Source organism: Abramis brama (genome assembly GCF_963993115.1).
Source record: "Abramis brama genome assembly, chromosome: 3".
Taxonomy (NCBI): domain Eukaryota; kingdom Metazoa; phylum Chordata; class Actinopteri; order Cypriniformes; family Leuciscidae; genus Abramis; species Abramis brama.
The window spans coordinates 30,814,245-30,828,631 of record NC_139965.1 but is presented as its reverse complement, the minus strand read 5'-3'; the positions used below and the strand labels follow the sequence as shown (position 1 = coordinate 30,828,631).

The 14,387-nt window shown below is 38.2% G+C and overlaps 2 protein-coding genes across 9 annotated transcripts in view; one reads left to right on the top strand and one right to left on the bottom strand.

Annotated features, from left to right (window-relative positions):
- The window catches only part of celf1 (cugbp, Elav-like family member 1), a 34,176-nt gene extending 23,217 nt beyond the window's left edge, over positions 1-10,959 (top strand). For 2 of the 8 annotated variants that reach the window (XM_084108631.1, XM_084108625.1), the window contains 7 exons: positions 1,613-1,670; positions 1,895-2,065; positions 2,643-2,759; positions 3,091-3,279; positions 5,351-5,494; positions 5,610-5,781; positions 9,064-10,959. In XM_084108631.1, the coding sequence (XP_083964757.1) occupies positions 1,613-1,670; positions 1,895-2,065; positions 2,643-2,759; positions 3,091-3,279; positions 5,351-5,494; positions 5,610-5,737 (807 nt within the window). In that variant the 3' untranslated portion in view covers positions 5,738-5,781; positions 9,064-10,959. Of the gene's footprint in view, positions 1-1,600; positions 1,671-1,894; positions 2,066-2,642; positions 2,760-3,090; positions 3,280-5,350; positions 5,495-5,609; positions 8,643-9,063 lie in introns of those variants that run through there. The other 6 variants (XM_084108629.1, XM_084108627.1, XM_084108624.1 and 3 more) reach the window with 6 other exon arrangements.
- On the bottom strand, positions 10,378-13,452 carry nudt19 (nudix (nucleoside diphosphate linked moiety X)-type motif 19). The gene is made up of 3 exons (XM_084108632.1): positions 12,563-13,452; positions 11,992-12,199; positions 10,378-11,873 (listed from the first exon to the last, which is right to left on the bottom strand). The coding sequence occupies exons 1-3, from the start codon at positions 13,328-13,330 to the stop codon at positions 11,644-11,646; spliced, it is 1,206 nt and encodes a 401-aa protein (XP_083964758.1). The 5' UTR covers positions 13,331-13,452; the 3' UTR covers positions 10,378-11,643.
- Between the last annotated feature and the right edge of the window lie 935 nt (positions 13,453-14,387).

The window sequence follows — 14,387 nt, the reverse complement described above, 5'->3', positions numbered from 1 at the left end:
TCTCATTTGATTCATTTGGATTTTGAGACTTTCTTTTCGCGGTTTTTAAGCATTTCACAACCCACACACAAACAACTACAAATGAATAGGCCTGGTGCTAATCATTAATGTGTGCACAACTACCCATCTATTTGACAAATTCACAAATGTGCGTCACTACATTTAAACTAATACAATACAACTTGTGTGTGCAAAATCCAAAATCACATGAATGTGCAGCATTTTGTACAAATAGAGACATAGTTGTTAATACAAAACCTCGATTTTGTATTAATGTAGGCCAGAATTTGTGCATGCAACAAGTAAGATGTGCATTTGTGGATCAGGTGACACGCGTGCATTCATTGACTCGTTTCTGAGTCGATCCTATTTGATTCATTTGGATTTTGAGACTTTCATTTCGCGGGCTTTGCCTTGTAGAACCACCATAGACGAGATACACACACAGATGGCTGAGAAAAACTGCTACCACTAGATGGCAGTATTCTGCTAAAACCTATGGCTAAAACAGACAACGGCAGCATAATCAAGCGTTCTTCCGCATTTAAGACGCTTAATGAGAGTGATATTGAAGCACCAAATTTAGTACACAATATAGGCCTACCTTATTAATAAAGCATCTGTGTGTGGATCTCGTCTATGGTGGATCTACAAGGCAAAACCCGCAAAATGAAAGTCTCAAAATCCAAATTGATCAAATGAGATCGACTCAGAAACGAGTCAATGAATGCACGCGTGTCACCTGATCCACAAATGCACATCTTCTTTGTTGCATGCGCAAATTATGATACACTAATACAAAGGAAAACATTTGTATTCACAAAAATGTCTCTATTTGTACAAATTGCTTCACATTCATTCAATTTTGAATTTTGCACACGTAAGTTGAAAAGCATGGATAAAACATTTCTGCAACATGTATCAAGTTCATTGATAAGTGTGCTTGCACGTGTTAATCATTTTGATACTATATTCATCCCATACATTTGCTTTAAAAAAAAAAAGGTTGCTGTGTTTTTCTGCTGTGTTTGAGCACTTGGGCTACAGGTCTGTGTTTGGCCGTTATTTAAATGCATTTAATTTGGCTTCTCAAAATCCTGATTGTCTATGATTGGTTACTCCTAAAGTTACTGTTTAATTGGTTGTTTCCTCACATGGGCCGGCACAGATGTGTAGCCCTGTTTTGAATGTGTTAGTGCTGCTCCATGGGTGTGCTGTGAAAACTTCTTCTATCTTCATCTTTTCCCTTTCTAATCCTTTTCAGTCCTATTATAATTTCTGATCGCCCTTGAATGTCCACATTTCCCTCTACTTTGTTTCTGTCTTGTTCACATGCGCTCCTTTGTGTATTTATTTTGCCTTGTTTGCCTGATTTATCTCCTCTCCTCTCCTCTCCTCTCCTCTCCTCTCCTCTCCTCTCCTCTCCTCTCCTCTCCTCTCCTCTCCTCTCCTCTCCTCTCCTCTCCTCTCCTCTCCTCTCCTCTCCTCTCCTCTCCTCTCCTCTCCTCTCCTCTCCTCTCCTCTCCTCTCCTCTCCTCTCCATCACAGTCCTGGATGCAGTCCTGACTCTCTCTGTTCTCTGTTTTGATGTAATGTCTAGCTTTATTTGCAGCTTCTACAGCAGTCTGCATCCTCTGGAAATGCGCTCAACAATCTCCATCCAATGTCAGGTGAGAGTCTGAAGTGCTTCGCTCCACTCAGACCCGCTAAAAATGATAGCGGCTGTTAGTTAGCCACTTTCTCAGATGCATTGCAAACCCATAAAATCATTGGTTCTGACTGCCTATTAGCTTTAGGACGATGAAAGGAGGTTGTGCATGTGAATGATGGAGAGAAGCAAGTGTGTGGTGTTGTGTAGTTCTTGATATTCTGGATGGTCTGTGATCTGCGGCAGGTCTGAATGCCATGCAGAATCTGGCTGCATTAGCAGCAGCAGCGAGTGCTACACAGGCTACACCCACAGGTAGCAGTGCTCTGACCACCTCCAGCTCCCCTCTCAGTGTCCTCACCAGCTCAGGTATGCCCTCCGGACAGCCCGCTCAATCTGCCTGGGACGCCTACAAGGGTTGGTCCCGCTTTTTAATCTCCTCCTGTTCTTAACTTTGCTTCTTATCAGTCTGTGAAATAGAATTGCTCTGTGGAATATTTCTGTCCAATAGCAAATTTCACTTTACTAAGTTCAAAACATTGGAGCTTTGAATTTTAAGTCAAATTAGTTTATGCCTGATGTTATTTGCATATGTAGAAACGTACATTTACAGCATTTACTAATCTTGGTTAAATAATTGTTCGTTGGTAATGACAGCTAATGTTGACAAATTGAACCTAAAGTGTTAGCAATTTCTCCAAGCAAAAACAACTGTGTAATGCGTTTAAAACATATCTTGCTGTTCATGCATCAGTCTGCCCACCTTGACTCTTGATAATCCCCATCATTTGCTTTAAAGTGCTGTCTTTATTTGACTTGTTCACTTTTTGCACTCTGAAATACATGACTTCTCTCATTACCGTCTGCTGTTTCTTCTCAGTCTCATTTGCTTTACATGTCTGTGCAGTGAGAGCATGTGAAATGTGAATTGGCAGTATGTCTGATGGATTAGTAATGTGTCAAACCTGGTTCTTGTTTTCTCTCCTCCTCACAGCGGGTTCCTCTCCCACCTCCAGTACTAGTAATTCGGTGAACCCCATGGCGTCTTTAGGTGCTCTTCAGTCTCTTGCTGCGGGCGCTGGAGCAGGTCTCAACATGAGCTCCCTAGCAAGTAAGAAAGAAGAAACGTTCACTGTTTTTGCTTTTGTATAAGGTCAGGTGGTGTTGCTAAATATCCGGTTTGTCCATGTTATTAAAATGCATCTCAGGTGATGTGGTCACATCAACAAAAAAGGAGCACATAAAGTTACTTCTACATGTTTAATTCTTTTACTATTGTCTGGAACACATAAGGATGCATTTGTATTTACAGTATCAATATGATTTTTAACATTCTTTGCCTCGTTTCTTTTTCTGCTGTATCTCCTTCTCTGAACGCGGTTTCTCTGTATCTCAGTAGTTTTTGTGTGTCTGAAAGCTGAGCTGTGTTTCTGTTTGCTCAGGTATGGCTGCTCTGAATGGTGGTCTGGGCAGTGGAGGTCTCTCTAACGGCTCGGGGAGCACTATGGAGGCTCTGACTCAGGCAGCCTATTCCGGAATCCAGCAGTATGCCGCTGCCGCACTGCCTAGCCTCTATAGTCAGAGTTTACTGTCCCAGCAGAACGTTAGTGCCGCTGGCAGCCAGAAGGAAGGTGAGTACATGGAGGTCTGATGAGCTTTGAGCAGCTGTTTGGGTTGGGAGAGTGAAAGCCTCTGTACAAGAGAAACTGTGTGTGTGTTTGTGTGTTGATGTGGCTTTTGTGATCACCATCTTAAGGATTCATTTTTGTTTTAAATATGCTGCAACAGCAAGTCCCAATCAGAGTGCGGGTAAGACATCATAATCACTCTCCACAATGTCCATTTTCTACATTTTGGTTTGTTTAAAAGTATGTGGAGATCCATGCCAGCAACTCTGCCAATTAATTCATGAAGCATTCTGGGTTAAATACAACTTCAAGCCTATCGGAATCATCTGTGGCATGCTTTTTTTTATGCTTGTATTTTATGACCAATTATTATAAATGTTGAAAACGAACAGTTTCTGCAGTTTTGGAAACCAGGATAATACAGGATTTTTCAGTATTCTTTGTTGAAAGTTCAAATGCATTTATTTGAAATAGTAAATACATCTATAATTTTACAAAAGATTTGTCACATTTGTTTAATTTAATGCTGATTAATTGCTAAATAAAAGTGTGTATATATACTTTAAATAATACTGACACTAGACTTTTGAATAGTAGTGTATATTAGACCTAAGAAGATTATTCATTTAAGATTAATAAACCATTTTGTTAAGTAAAGACTGTTGGATATTCCTAAAAAATGTAAATGACAATATTCGTCCTGAAAGCCCTCTTTCCAGATTTCACATGCTGTTAGTTCAGCAAGGCCAGATTTTTATGTGTAAGGAAATAACTGTCTATATCAGCAGGTATCAATAGTCTATTTTCGTCATTCAAAAAGGGATACTGAAACTAGGACTGCAGATATACAAACCGTAACCAAGCAGCACTTGCTTTCCATTTTGAATATTACTGGCGCTGATCACTTTGTTTATTCCACTCCGCTCATGTTCTTATGAAAATTTTTGTGTATTCAAATGCCTTGGTAATATGACAATCTAAACAGCCAATCAGAGTTCTCTCTCACTGATGATCAACATGCTGAATTGGCCCAAAAAACACAACGGCATCCACTATAGCCAATAGTGCGAAACACACCAAAAAACTAAGCCAACCGATGTTCAAAAACGGCCCGGCGGCCGACCGTCATTCACTGCTCTTGACTGAATGACTTTTGTGACTTTAATATAGATTTATCGATATTTAATTTATACAGTGAAGACTGTGCAGTGCTATTTTACATTTGATTACTTAAATTACATAAATTCTGTACCTGAAAACTACCGTTAAAAATATCTGAAAAGCACTATTTCATTTGTATCTTTGGTCTGTTATATTTATTTGTGCTATTTGTAATTGGGTTATTTTTGGTTATTTTATTTCTCTCTGTTTATCTGTCTTTAATAATGTTTTAAATTTAAATTAGTTAGGCTAGTAGTTTTTTGCTGTACTATCAAAATTGTAATAGAGAATTGTGATATTTCACTGCTAAAGCAGCTCTAAATATGTGCTGTGCTATTAAATGAAAGATAAAATAGGATAGAGCAATAGAAATAACAATGAAAGTAACAGAGAAGAGAAGGAACAGTAGCCTTCATAATTAAGCATGATAATAATTAAAGGGAATAAATATTTGCTAAACAAATTAAATCAACAAATACGTTTCATATTATTTTGGTTTCTCTGCCTAAAAATTACAAATGCAGTGAAAATACAGGTATACCAAAAATGAAGGTATTGGCCTCATTCTGGAAAAAGTGGCATCATCGATGCATTACTAGTAATTATGGCAGTAACACATAAACAGACCTTTATTCACCTAGAAATGTATTCCCACATCAAAAGAGCAATTTGCACAACTGTTTTACTGAATCGAATTAAAATGCTATAACAAAATGCAAACCCTACAGTATGATAGTTGTATCAACTTGGGTCTCTATTTTCTGTGCTAATCTGCCTGCATGCTTGAGTTGTATTTAACACAGAATATTCTTTTAACTAGGCAAGGAGAATAAATGATAAACCTAAATTGAAAATAAAAAGGTTGCTAGGCAGTCATCTTAGTTATCTTTGTTTCTCTTCTGTTTTTCTAAAGGCCCTGAAGGAGCAAACTTGTTCATCTACCATCTGCCACAGGAGTTTGGTGATCAGGATTTGCTGCAGATGTTTATGCCTTTTGGCAATGTTATCTCTGCCAAGGTCTTCATTGACAAACAGACCAACCTTAGCAAGTGTTTTGGTGAGTCGAGTGCTTGTTTTGTCTTCATTTTTGAATTCAGACATCAGAAACAAGCCTTTGATGTATATTCTGAGCCGTGCGTAACCATAGTCCGGTTCTGTTCTTTTTTCTCAAGGCTTTGTAAGTTACGACAATCCAGTTTCGTCCCAGGCGGCCATTCAGTCAATGAACGGTTTTCAGATTGGAATGAAGCGGCTGAAGGTGCAACTTAAACGATCCAAAAATGACAGCAAGCCATACTGAGTGCTTTTACTCTCAAATGGACTTGTTTTGAAAATGTTTTTCTGGTAAGTGGAGTGTGACGTTGGAAAGTTATAATGACCCCACCCACCCTTAACACCTGCCTTTCCTAATCCTTTTACTTCTCTGGCCTTTCCTACATATCTTCTCTCTTAACCTTAAAAACAAAGACAACATGCAAATTGTTAGCATTATGAATTTGTTCCAAGGAGAATTTTTTTTTTTCTTCTTTTTTTTCACATTTATATATCTAATTGTTTTGTTGATCTTTTGTTTTCCCTTAAGTCTTATTATTATTATTTTTTTGGTGCCATATTACAAGTTTGCTGTGTATAAATCAAAATCTTGCGTCAAAGGATGTTGCACAATGAAAGCCAGCCTGCGTGACTGCTTTCAGTCCCTTAGACTTTTGATCATCACGGTCTGGCCCCTGTAGATGTTCTCCTGTGTTTACACTAGACTCTTGTAGTACATTCGGACAGTGTAATGCTGATGCCTCCTACAATGCTGCCTTTCTTGAAAATGAAGGAGGCTTGCTGCATCGGTGCAAAAGATAATCAATCAGTCACCTGAATATTGTGTTGAGCATCTGGAAGGTCAGGCTGCACTTCACTAGACTCCGTTTTCATGGATGCCTTTTTATTTAATTCATTTATTTATTTCACTAATTTATTTATTTATTTTTTTAATGTATCTGTGTCTTCACAATGAGGGTGATGTAACATTGCTTCAAAGTCTGTTTTATGTATTCTGTTGGAGGGCTCAGCTAACAACAGTAATGATGATGCTTTTTGCTTGTTTTTAATTCACATTCATATTTTTACATTCTAAAAAGACAAACACTAAGCAAGGGTATTATATCACATGCTGGTTCATAGATGGTGGTTAATATTTCAGTATTGCTAGTTTGCTGGAGATGCTACACTTACTCTCAGGACATTCTCACCATTCTGTCAGACCAAAACTACTTGCCCATTATTCTACTCACCTGGTACATGATGAAATAAGTGATGGAGTGCTTCATTTCAGTTCATGAATCCTTTCTTAAAAGCCTCAAACAAAAATAAGATGTTTTTTTTTTTTTTGACCCACAGTTTTTTTTTTTTTTTTATTCTTTGGAAGTTGCTGAAGAATCACAATGGTAGCACACATGGTTTTAAAATGGCATTTGTACACAATCCACAACATGACTTTTATTTTGATGGTCATTTGATACATTATCCTACGCCTCAATTCAAGAGGTTGGTCTTGAAGCTTTTAGCAATATTTGCATTCTGGAAAAGAGTGAGAGAAAATGTTGCCAAGAACATAAAGAAGGAAGGAAGTTTACAATTTCTGAATTCACGGCCACTTAATTGTCCGTATGAATCAAGTCAATTTCAATAAGTATTTTATTCTCAGTGTTTGCAGGTGGTCTCTTGTACCCTGGTATATCGAGACTCCTCAGACTCACAGTTGACCTTGTGATCGTGTATTTGAGTTACTCCATGCAGCTCACTTTAGTTGACCATGGCAGTAAATTAGTGTTCAAAACGTAATCAAATGTTAACGCCAATCTGAGTCCTGCAGGGTCGTGAGGTAAGAAGATTGTTTTTATGGAAATTGAGAAGAAATCATTATCCAGATAGTGTATATTACTTAACTATTATGCCTTTTCTATTTTTATAGAGGTTTTATAATATTGCCTAAATAATTTCTCTGAATTAAAACGGTTGTTTAAAAAAATCACTCAAAAGATTCAACAGTGTTTTTGTAGAATCCTTGTGAAGTTTTGTGGATACATTCACCGATTGTTAAAACAACTGATGTGTGGCCCTTTTCACTAGATTTAGTGTCATCTGTTTAGTCAAAAAAAATTGTACCAAGAGCTTTTTTTTTTAAGTCTGAAGCAGATCCACGGTTCAGTCTAAAGTTCTTACTTAATATCTCTAAACTAAGTACATTTACATGTGCAGTGACGATGCTGAAATGTGCTTTTATCAGAAGTCATTCGTTTATTTCCTCACAGCATAACTTGAGCCCTGAGTCGCAATTAGTAAAAAATAAGTGAAAATAGTGTTTTAGACTTTTTATTTTATTGTTGTTGTTTGACATTTACCTCACTATTGTCATCACTGTTTGAAACGCTTGTATTTATTAATGGTGCTTTTTATTTTCACTGATTAATTGCAAATAAGCCAATTCTTGTTAACCTCACAATCTTTCTATTTTCATCAAGTACGGACACACTTCCAACAATCCAGGTGAGGAAACGTGTGCCACTCTTGCGACTTGTACAGATATGCCGGTCTGTATGCCTTTTAAGTTAGTTTCATACGTTAGAGATGCTTTAGACTGAACCCAGGTGTGAAGCCCCTCTTAGATGCTAGTGCAGGGAATCCCCAGTCCCTGGTCTGTGCCTCTGTTCAAATAAACACATGCATTACAAAAACCATTTAGTGGAAGAAAAATGTGAAGGCCGATGTTGCACCACGAATCACCATTTTGAACAATCCAAAGATTCTTGTGAACTTGTTCTAGGCAGGGATTTTTGTTTGTTAGACAGAATCTTTTCATAGTTTTGTTGCTTTTTATCCAGAGCAGATTGACTGGCGTTTGTGTGAAGGTCTGCAGATTTGTGCACCTTAAAACATCTCACAAGTGCAGAGTAGTTCCACTTATGTGCCAAACACATCAAGTCTTAAATTTCTGTACACGTTTTAATGATGATACTCTGTTACTCACTCTGTGTCCCATTATGTTGTTGTCCTTCACGGAGTTCAATGTAGCTAAACTGTATCCATTTGTGTTACCCATGGCAGGTGTTTTGTGAATAAGAACCAATATGAGCAGCTCCAAATATGCATTATTCCACAGTCCCACACAATTCAAAGTTGAAGCACAAAATAAAAAGACTTTCACTGAAAGAGCTGAAACATTGAAGCACAATTTTTCTTTTTGTTTCTCTCTCTCTCTCTCTCTCTCTCTCCCTTGGTCTAAAATCAAAATGTGGTTGTGAGAAGTTGAACATTTTCATTTGAGTTCAAATGTTGCTGTCGAGGACAGTGTTGAGTTGTCGTAGCTGTAGTAGGCAGGTTGTGTTTAATGTTATTCCCTTTGTTCACTATTGGCATGGTGCTTACTTCTCCCTCTTTCTTCCCACTTTTCTTCATCGTTTCCTGTGTTGCATTCAATGTTTTGTGTTTAGATCATGTGCATCTTTGAACCCCCCCACCCCCTCCCCCCATGTAAAAATAATCATTCATGATTTTCTTTTTCATCCCCTCTCCTTTTTCCGTTGTGCTTTAACCTAGGTTTGTTATTCGTTTTTTTTGTTTTTTTTGTTCTAGATATCTTCGTGCCCGTTTGTCATCGTTTGCCTAGCATGTCGATGTGACGTCAAAAGTTCATCGTCCAGTCCGTTGTCCTCTTCGCTTCTCTGACGCTTGAAATTTCACACTTGACCTTTTTTGTTAACTTTTGACGCTTATTGATTACTTATTTTGTTTGTTTCTTTGTGTGATGTTCATTTCTGTCATTTGTGCTGCCAATAGGGAGCGTTAGAAAGACTGCTAAAAGTGTAAAAAGTTTCATGACAATTGTTCTGAGCAAAGAGTCTATTTTTCTAGAACGTACAAACATAACCACTAGATTTTTGCAGAAGCTTTTAATTTTCATTTGTTTCATTTCTCAGATTTTTTTTCTTTATTGGTTTTTATTGTTTTAAGCAGTCTTCCTAGCGCTTCTAATTGTATTTTTTTTTTTTTTCTTCTCAAAGCAGCCATTCAGTTTATAGAATCACTTTTGTGTGTTCAAGTGTGGGTGTGTTTCCCTTTCTCTCACTTGTTAGTTCTAAAACTTTTAGAGGATGTTTTCGTCACATTTTGCTGAAATCGAGGATAAACTTTGTAATTTTGTGTTAGGTTAGTTGGCATGATGTAATTTTGGGAGTTTTTATTAACAGAGTGACATTACAATAGACACTTGAATTGCCTTTTTTCTTCTTTGTGTGTCGAGCCAACATAGGCACATGTTTTTCATTTCCTTATTGTGTGAAAATCAGGATTAGCTGAAATAATGCATAGAATGAGCAGAGTTGAATTTCTTGTCACAGGTAAATATTAAGCATGCATGTTATTTTGTAAGTGCACTGAAATCCTCAGCAAAATGTGATCTAGTTCTGTTTCAAAAAGTCAAGATGAATAAAGTGGTGCCAAAAGTTTTGCATGTTGCTGTTGGTTACATTTGCAGTATGTTTCACATGTTTATGGCTCCTGCTACAATGACACATACTCATTTTGATGGTTTAAGATTTTTAAAAACAATACAATGTGTGTTTAGGTAATGGGTTAAAGTGAGTTTTAAATGCATTCTTGTTACAAAAACTGAAGTGGTTTTCAAATGAGCCCTTAGATATAAATGATTGTGCCTACAACAGCAAAAACATATGCTCTTCTTAAAATGTTGTTCAGTTAATGACAATTTTTTATAACCATACAGTTGGTCTGTTTTACACTCAGCTTGCAGGCATTTTTTTTCCCCCATTCTGGCATCTGTACAAGTTGTGAAGTTCTGGACTGATTGGTAGAGCTCAACTGCAGCTTTGCCCCCTAAACCTTTAGTTTGGGGGCAACTCTCTAATGTCCAACATGTCTACATGGATGAAGAGCTACTTTTTTTTTTTTTTTTTTTAAAAGATGTATTGTGACAGATTTATCTAATTGGGGGTTGAGGTGGTTGTTTTCTATTTAGATTTTAAGCTGCTGTTTTGTGAGTTTATATGTATTCTGAGAAAATTTCCTGTGGGATGTTTGTCATTACTGGTACAGAGTGATTGTATTTAACATTTAAGATTTGTACAGATTTTGCCTTTTCTACTTCATAAGTTGTTTCACAATGTAAGTCCCAGTAAGTAGAAGCATGTAGACTGTAACACCATGACCAAACATCAACCTGTACAAAATAACCAAAACCACAAACAAAAAAATCGACTCCACAAAACAGCCTTTAACGAAGATGTTTTTTTGTTTTTTTTGTCGTTTTGTCATTCAAGTTGTGTGGTTTTCATTGGAAGTGTAGAGAGTGCAGAATTTATTAGATGTCTGAAACAAGTGTGTTTGTATTAAGTTGGTTCAGGATTTTATGCTACTGTCTCTACAGAAATCTAGAAAAGTGGACACCTACGAAACAGTCATCTGGTAGTTTATCTTTAGTTCATGTATGATTAAACTGTTTGAAAAGATTCACACACATTGTCTGAATTCATTTGTTTTTTCTCAATTTAAAAATGCTAGAAATGCACATCATGCTTTGTTTTTTAGTCCAATGATTTGATGTTTCTTGATTCACTTTTCATTGTACTTAAACATTTAAATTTAGGGTGATAATTCTAGCCAATATTTTTAATAATTATGCAATAGTTGCTAGTCAAATTCATTGTAATTGGTTTTTTATATGCAAGCCATAGACCAATCAGACAAATTATAATATTTGTACACTACTTTTTTAAAGTTGTTTTTAGAATCCTGTATTCTGCAACTCAACGCATGGAAACGCTGACAGCGCTGTACAATGCTTCAGTAACAGTTGTGCTTTACCATCTCATCTGCAATAAAGAACAAATGTGACAATTCAAACTTGAATACAGCTATTGAACTTTCAGAATTTGTTTGCATCATATGCCCGATACTGTGTTGTACAATATAGACAATAACCAGAACAATCCACTTAAAGAGTTTATGATCAAGTTCAAAAATATATTAATAGTCATCACGTCAACAAGGAAGTCTGTGTATTTTCTTTATGACATAAAACTTAAATGGACCAAACTACATTGCATAGGTCAAGCCCATCAGTATGTAGAAATCAGCTAATTATACATCTAGGCTTTGTCCATCAGTCCTGCCACTATGGGTAGTGACAGGTAAGTGTCAGAGTTTACTGTTTTTGGAGGTGCCACCCACATCTTCACCGCAGAGGGGAGGGAGGTGGTTATACTTGGGCCTGATGTTCATATGGATAGATATTGAATATGGATCCTGACCGACAATGCGGTGCATGTTTGCACTGTCCTGCTGGAGCTCTTCAAGGCTTTTCTCAATTTTAACCACACCACCACTCTTTCCAGAAGTGTCCACTTTCTCTGGATACAGATCGTCCCCTAGGTATCAGACGAGGGGGGAAAAGGCTCAGTTTTGTGCAAGCAAGTTCCTTAGTCACAGCACTCTATTATCCCATCAAGAAGCAACATTTAGCAGATAGCTGAAGGAATTTATTACCTGGTAAAAGACTTGCATAGCAGTCAGGTGACACCAGGTAAATAGGCAGCCACTGCTCACATCCCTCCAAAGACCTCTGCCAGGCAAAGCGATGGAGATCTCTGAGAGCTGGGAAATGGCACATTCGTCCAAGGTCGTAGTACTGAGGTGGAGCTATCCAGATTTCCTTTGACTTGTAGCTGTGCAGCACTTCTGAGGGAGTGGACCACTGAGGGACAAGGCAGTTATTTCCCAACAGTCAAGAATCGGTTGTTCTCATCAGGGCGAGACTGAATGACCTATATGGGAATGGCCTGGTTTATGAATATTAATTACGTTCCGTGACGTAAAGTGGGCGCAGCATTGCTGGCGAATGAGCGCTTAATGAGTATTAATGGCCTTATGAATATTAATGAGGCCATGGGTGGACGCTCCAGGAAATATATTGACATTAACGAGCAAAGTCTTTTCAACTAGCTGGACACAAATTAGTCACGAATGCAAGAACTGATCAAATACACGCTCAGTAAGTGTCTGTCAAATACAATTTTAAATGTACAAGGTAACTAAAGTTATACCATTCAAAACGCACCTTAAAATGAACGATTTCCTTCTCGTCGTGAAGCGTATATGGAATCTCGTGTAGGCAGCAGATGTAAAATGCCGTGTCGTAGCGCCTCTGTTTGCCGTACACGCCTATGGGTGTCAGCCAGTTCCCCCATTCATGCAGAGCCCAGATGTTGGGCAGACACTGCAACTCCCTGCACATCTTGATAAAATTCGCCGGGTTACCAATAACCAGAGATCTCCACTTAGACAGCACGTCTTTATTCCACAGTCCGCTCGATCGGGTCAGTGTTGGCTGGGTGTCACTGTTATAAGCATCATCTGTGTGCACGCGAATCCCGCTTTCCTCGTGTTTGGGAACCGCCAGGAGCACACCTGACTCCTCAAACGTCTCTCTCACCGCACAGATCCTGAAAGCCACATCTCCCGGTATCGGGGATCCCAGCTGAGACCTGTCAGTGGCAAAAATGGGTGGCCTGGTCGCCGGCGGCTGCTTCACGACTCCGATGCCGTAGTTGGGCGCTTTCGTAAAGGCTTTAAAGATCTCCTGCCACTCACTGGAGAAGTCAGACAAATCCACCAGCCCTCCAGGAAACACGTAGGCATTGGGCATGAACCCGCTGCGACCGCTCCGTTTCAGCAGTAGCACTTGATAGTCGAAGGCAGATTTGTGCGCTACATCAGTGACTTTCCCCAGACCTGCTTTAAGAGAGTCCGCACACGGAGAGTGTCTCAGCCCGGCCGCCAGGATCACCGTCGCCGCCTCTCTCCAGTGTTTCAGCGCCGTGTTCATCTTGCTCCCTGTTTACATGATCACAGCTACGCTGGTATCTTATCCGGAAACTTTCGACATCGGTCGCGTGAAGGACAGCAGCACAGAGAAAATAATAGTCTGTTTATTTTGTATTTGGTGATTGAGCGCCATCTACAGCGAGGGAAGAACTCTTGCATTTCCTTGCCACATTCACATCAGGACGTTTCTATTACACTTCAGACAGTTATAATCGATTGATTTATGATTGCTACCAAGTCCAACAATAGGCCTACCTATAAAATCCATGTGTAATGGCCACAAACAACTGTGTTATAGCCTATGTCAATCCCGATAAGCGCACCAGTATAGCCCAACCATTTAACAGGTCTGGCAGTTAAAAATGATTGCAGAGTAGGCCTAATGTAAAAACTTTAATAGCCACTGAATTGAAAAAAAAACAGTGAACAGTTAAAATATGTGCGCATATAAAAATAGGCCTCAACAAAATCATCCTCATAGCTTACAGTAGGTCTGTCTTTAAAAGTTATAGTTAAAAATCAATTCACCTGTGGAGAAAATGAATGGGATTTTTACTAGTAGCTACAATTATAATAGGCTACTTAACCCTTTCACGCATAGTGGTCACTACAGTGAACAGCTATTAAAAAAGGGTGGCCAAGGGTCAATCAGACATGCCAAGTTGCTCCGGAATATCCACCCATTCCTTCTATCCTAGGAGACTCTTGTAGGTAAAAAAAATATTGCAGCATTAAGCAATATCTAATGATTCATATCACAGTAAAATTTTCCAAGTTTTGATTTTAGATTGAGAGAAAACTCTGATTAATCACATGTCTACTGTAGTGGACGTCATGCATCAATTGCTATATTTCAGCTACAATTCATAATTATAATGTGAATGTTGTTTTTGAAATTTAAAACTTAAAAACTTAATCTGCAGTGACTTTTTTTACTGTAAATAATGTACTTGTATTATTAGAATGTAATTTTCATTGACATCGAAAAAAGTCATGTGATTACATAATGTATGACACTTGTAATGCATTACTTTACTTGTTAGATCAAAAAGTAATCT